At 37.8% G+C, this 5,455-nt stretch overlaps 1 protein-coding gene across 2 annotated transcripts in view; it reads right to left on the bottom strand.

Annotated features, from left to right (window-relative positions):
- Window positions 1-443: 443 nt before the first annotated feature.
- The window catches only part of Smad2 (SMAD family member 2), a 41,893-nt gene continuing 36,881 nt past the window's right edge, over window positions 444-5,455 (bottom strand). For both annotated transcript variants that reach the window (XM_005356277.3, XM_005356278.3), the window contains 3 exons: window positions 3,021-3,158; window positions 2,677-2,821; window positions 444-1,584 (listed from right to left, as the gene is read on the bottom strand). In XM_005356277.3, coding sequence (XP_005356334.1) covers window positions 1,461-1,584; window positions 2,677-2,821; window positions 3,021-3,158 — 407 coding nt within the window. In that variant the 3' untranslated portion in view covers window positions 444-1,460. The remainder of the gene's footprint in view (window positions 1,585-2,676; window positions 2,822-3,020; window positions 3,159-5,455) is intronic.

The following is a 5,455-nucleotide window of genomic DNA, read 5'->3' as shown; positions in this document are numbered from 1 at the left end:
GCAAAAATACGAAAATTTACAAAAAGGAGATCAGGAAGTATTCTCCATTTGTATGGAGCTGCAAATGAGACAGGAATCAAGACTGAACATGACTGTTGTGTGCTGCAAAGCGGAGGACTACCAGAACAGCCGGAATCCCCTTATTGCAGAGCAGAAAGGTCCATGATCCACACACCCAGGACATTAGTCAAGAACTCAGACTGCAGGTAAAAGCAGGTTAAAAATCTTGATGATGGCTTAGTTCCCAACCTTTAAATTTTTGAAGCTAGGTAATATAACATCCCATTTATGAATCACATGCAGCACACTTTGAAAACAGATGGCCCCACCTGCTGACCACACCTCTGTGTCATGCTTATGTATTTGCAGAAACAAGTACATTTACCAAAGGTCCGTTTTGTAATACAATCTGGTAGTTAAGCGAAATGAGGCAGAAGGTCAGCTGCCTTTACAGAAAGATCCTTTATTCTTAGACTGGCTTTGGAAGAAGGAAACACATACTGAGATGATTCTAGAGTAGCCCTGAAAATAATTATACTGTGACCTGTGCATGTTCTGAGACGAAAGTTAATCAACAGACCAACAGGTTATACAAGTCCATTATCATCTGGGGAGTCTGGTTCTAAGACAAGAGGCTTACTCCCCACAAATCACTGGACCCAGGATTAACTACCCTAGCAGCCATCAGTGCAACTATTTACCACAATGACATCATGCTGTATTGTTTTGTATCAAAACAGAAACGGGATGAAGAGCCCAGAAGTTTCCAGTAAGGTTTCCTTCTAATGAAATTAAGCAGGAAATAAATACACACAGAAAGAATGATTGCTAAGATCCATTGGACACATAAAGGTTAAAGATTTCCAAGCTAATCCATTTTTCTTCCCCCAAGTTTGTTTATTTTTGGTAAAAGGCAGAAAAATTAGTTTCTACAAGGAAAATCTGCTTCTAAACGATAATTTGAAAATCTTAATATATATATATATTATATATTAAAAAAGACACAAAAATAACGGAGAGTGGGAATAACAGATTAGGTACTGTAACTTTATAAAGGCTTGCCTAGACCAAGAAGCAGCACACACACCTCAGTTATGCAAACTAAAAATGTATACAAACAGCATAGTACTGCAATACTGGGTCTTGATACATTACCTGTACACATAACTACTACTGTTATTAATAACCTTTGGGACACTGTCTTATGCCCAACAAGACATCACTAAGTCTTTAAGTCTTTTCTTCCCCTTTTGGGGAGGGCATTTCTAGACACTAATTTTCCCATCTAATATTCAAATATAGGAAACAGATTCCACAAGGTGCTTTAACTGATGAGACCTCAAGTGCTGTTTTCACTCTGGAATTTTTGGATAGCAAACAGTCCACGGGATCATACACAAATACTATGACAGAGAGGTTGTTACACGAAGTCTCTTGATGGACTCGACTAGTGATGGGCTTTATGACATGCTCGAGCATCGCACTGAAGGGGATCCCATCTGAGTCAATACTTTGTCCAACCACTGCAGAGGGCCATTCAGATGGAGTTCAATCCAGCAAGGAGTACTTGTTACTGTCTGCCTCCTGTTTCAAAGAACATAAAAAACAATTAGGAAATTAAAAGGCTGTACATAATAAAAGCTACCGTTTAGAATAATTATCAATTTGGTATATAGTATTATTTGTTTGAAAATAATTTTTATTACTAATATGATGTAATGGGTTTTTTTTTCAAAAATTTTATCTATTTATGTGGGGTACATGTATGCGCATGTATGTGTACAAGTAAATGCAGAGGCCAGAGGAGCTGTATGGGGGAAACAGTTTAGGTTGAGTGTCTTCCTCAATTATTCTTTACCTTCTTCCCTTGAGTCAAAGTCATCCATTGAACCTGAAGCTCCCTATACTAGCTAGAATGGCTGGCCAGCAAGTTCCTAGGATCTATCTGTCCCCAAATCCCAACACCATTCCATGCAGACATGTCTGGTTCCTAGGAGTCTTAGAGATCAGTCTCAAGTTCTTATGCTTGCATAGCAAGAGCTTTTACGAACTGAGCCATCTCCCCAGAAGTTCATCTTTTAAAAAGATTTACAAAAACATCCTTTTCTTCTCAAGTTACATTAGTATAGTCACGGGATAACTATGAGAGAGAATTTAGGTAGTACTATTAATGAGGCAGGAGGAGAGACGCAAACCAGGAAAGAGTGCCCTAAGGAAACTGACACATAAGGTCACCTTACTTTTAAATGTATCAAATGAAGTTTAAGTCAAAAAAAAAAAAAAATCAAATTTAAAGCCTGCTAACCCAAACTAAATCCTTGCCATACAATGTTTAGACTTGGTGCTGACTTTTCTCTAGAATCAAAATGAGCAACATCTTTGTCAGCAACATCCCTTGGGCTTCTCTTTTAAAAAGCAAAACTTAAAATCTTCTGGTGCTTTAAACAAACAGGCCTCCAACTTTCTTAACTAAGGACTTCATGTAGCTTATCATGGCCTTGAACACCTCATGCATGATACAAAAGCATTCCACTAACTGAGCTCTGTCCTTAACCCACTTTCTTTTATTATTCTACATAAAGATCTGTACAAAGCAGATATAATGAGCTACAGAAGATGCAACAGGGACTACAAATAACCAGAGTGAAGACTAGAAATTGAGCATGGGATCCATACCGGTACTCTGCTCCCCACCCCTTCACAAAACTCATTCTTATGGTGCACATTCGAGTTAGCTGATAAACGGCTTCAAAACCCTGATTGACAGACTGAGCCAGAAGAGCTGCAAATTCCTGGTTGTTGAAGATCTTCAGGTTACAGCCTAGAATTGAGAAATAAGATATAAAAATAGTATCATTTTAGAAAACAGTTTTAAAGGGAATTATGTTTAGAACGAGAATGCAATTTAGTTCCTAATTCCTAAAATCATTAGCAATTAGAAAGTTAGTGAAGCAAGCTGATATGACTTATGCTATTTTGACTGTTGATATGACAGTTTATTTACCTAGGTGAATCCATACCTGGAGGAATTTTACACACTGTTGCAGGGTGCCAGCCGTATCTCTGGTTACAGTTGGGGCTCTGCACAAAGATTGCACTATCACTTAGGCACTCGGCAAAAACTTCCCCACCTATGTAATACAAGCGTACTCCCCTTCCTAAAACAAAACACACATGGTTAGTTTCAGAACACTTAACTCTCTTCGGTGTTCCTGAGAAGCATCTAGAAGAAATTCTAAGGTATATTTCCTTGGCCTTTTCTCACAGTCATGCTTTCCTCCTGAGCTGTAATTCTGAGATATACCACAGCATTTTCCCCAAGAAATTTTAACAATAATTTTGTTTTTTTTTCAAAGTAACACAAAACAAAATTTAATGTAGAAAAAGTACACAACAGTGAGACAGTTTCATACAAAATCACTTGCTACTTTAAAATTTGTTTAAAAATTGAGCTAATTTTGAAAACCTTAACTATCGTCTGGGCAAATTTTCCTTAAAGACACCACTAGGTTAAGAAAAGACTCAAAACTATCTCATCTACACTGCTATGCAAATGTCTACTTTGTAATGCAATCACATACTTCAGACAAAACTGAAGTGCAGCAGATCAGCCTGGCATGCAGCAGTGAAACAACCAGCAAACCGTACGCAGAGGCTAAATGCAGTTGTTGCCCTCCTACTGTCTGAGGACTCTGGAACTGTGAAACACCAACCACGCATTTAGTTATCAATAACAGATAGGGTTCAAGCTGGAGGACACACCGAGACAGTGTGCCTGTGTAACACTAACATAATCCTTGATTAAACCCCCAACACAGGGGTGGGTGGGAAGAACAGCAAATAAGTACAAAGGCAGACTTTTCAGACTATTCCCTGATCACATGATAAACTAACAATCCAAAGTCTAAAAAATATAAAAGATAATCTAAAATTATAGTGAACTAAAATTTTGCTGGGAGACATGAGCAAGGGCAGAGGAAACCACTAATTTTCTTTAAAATATAAAGGTCTAATAAAAAAACAAAATAAAACAGTGTAGATAAAATCAGGGGAACTGTTCCCTGGACACAAGATGACCTAATGTAATCAAATTTGAGAAGCTCACATAAAGCCAACACATTCCCTAGCCATTATCATTTCACAATACATCAACTTTTGGTAATCAACATCGTTTTTTGCAGGAGGAAATGGTTAATCCCAAACAGACAGAAGAACTCTGAAGAAGGTAAAGAACTGACCAGACGATGCTCAGAATCTGCAGCTCTAAACTCTTTCCCCTCCAGTTAAAAACAAAACACTAAGGTTCCCAGAAAATCTGGGTATATGTGGGTTATAATCATGGAAACTTACCACATTAGATGAAAACTAAGATAAAATGTGTTGGGGAATATTACTTTAAGTTGTATTACTTTTGTTTATGCTGTGGAACATTTGTTTAACGATGTAAAGATGTGTTGGCTTTTGTTTATGCTGCATTTGTTTAACTCTGTGAAGCTGTGATTCCTTGCCTGTCTAAAACACCTGATGGTCTAATAGAGAGCTGAACGGCCAATGTTGAGGCAGGCAGGACTGACAGGCAGAGAGGATAAATAGGAGAAATTTGAGAAAAGGAAGGAGCAAAAGAACAAGGAGAAAAGGACACTAGGGGCCAGCCATCCAGCCACCCAGTCAGCCACGGAGTATGAGTGAATGTAAGATACACAGAAGTAAGAGAAATAAAAAGCCCAGAAGCAAAAGGTATAATTTAAGAAAAGCTGGCAAGAAGTAAGTCAAGCTAGGCTGGACATTCATAACTAAGAATAAGCCTCCATGTGTGATTTATCTCAGAGCTGGGTGGTGGTCCCCTCGAAAAGACAAAAGACAAAAATGTGTTGATCTTTTAAAAACTTACAACAAATCTATTAACGCAAACAAGATCTATGAAAAATAACCATTTTCATACTTAAATTAGGAGCAAATGGGAATATTTCACAGTTTGACAAGTTTCTTTCCTGTCTGGATTCTCGGGTCTACATTTCATCTCTTCTCCAGAATGCCCCACTTTCTACTGTGGAGGAGCAGCAGGCAGCATCCCACCCAGCATGACTGGGAAAGCAGTGCTGACCTCACACAGGCCAACGTGCTTCATGGGACTGTCAGAAATCCTCCACTCTATTCTGAAGCTCCAGAGTGCATTCTGAATTAGATATAAAATCACTGAGAGAATGGGAAAAATATGAAAAAGATCAAGACTAAACATTGCCTTTTTTTGACTAAAAGAGACTGAGCAAGTTAATCACTTTTAATATATACTTATCTGATATAGGTATGAATAATTTGCATTGGTATGGATTTTAAGGTCAATTTTGTTATATGTATATGGATTTCTGATCTTGATTAAGGTATTGTGATTGTGTAGTTCATTTTTAAAATGTAATGTATAATTAGGAAATACAGGTTGTTGATGGATAATCAT

The sequence above is a fragment of the Microtus ochrogaster genome, chromosome 18 (assembly GCF_000317375.1).
Source record: "Microtus ochrogaster isolate Prairie Vole_2 chromosome 18, MicOch1.0, whole genome shotgun sequence".
Lineage (NCBI taxonomy): Eukaryota > Metazoa > Chordata > Mammalia > Rodentia > Cricetidae > Microtus > Microtus ochrogaster.
Note: the sequence above shows the minus strand (reverse complement) of the source record. Positions and strands in the feature narration are given on the sequence as shown.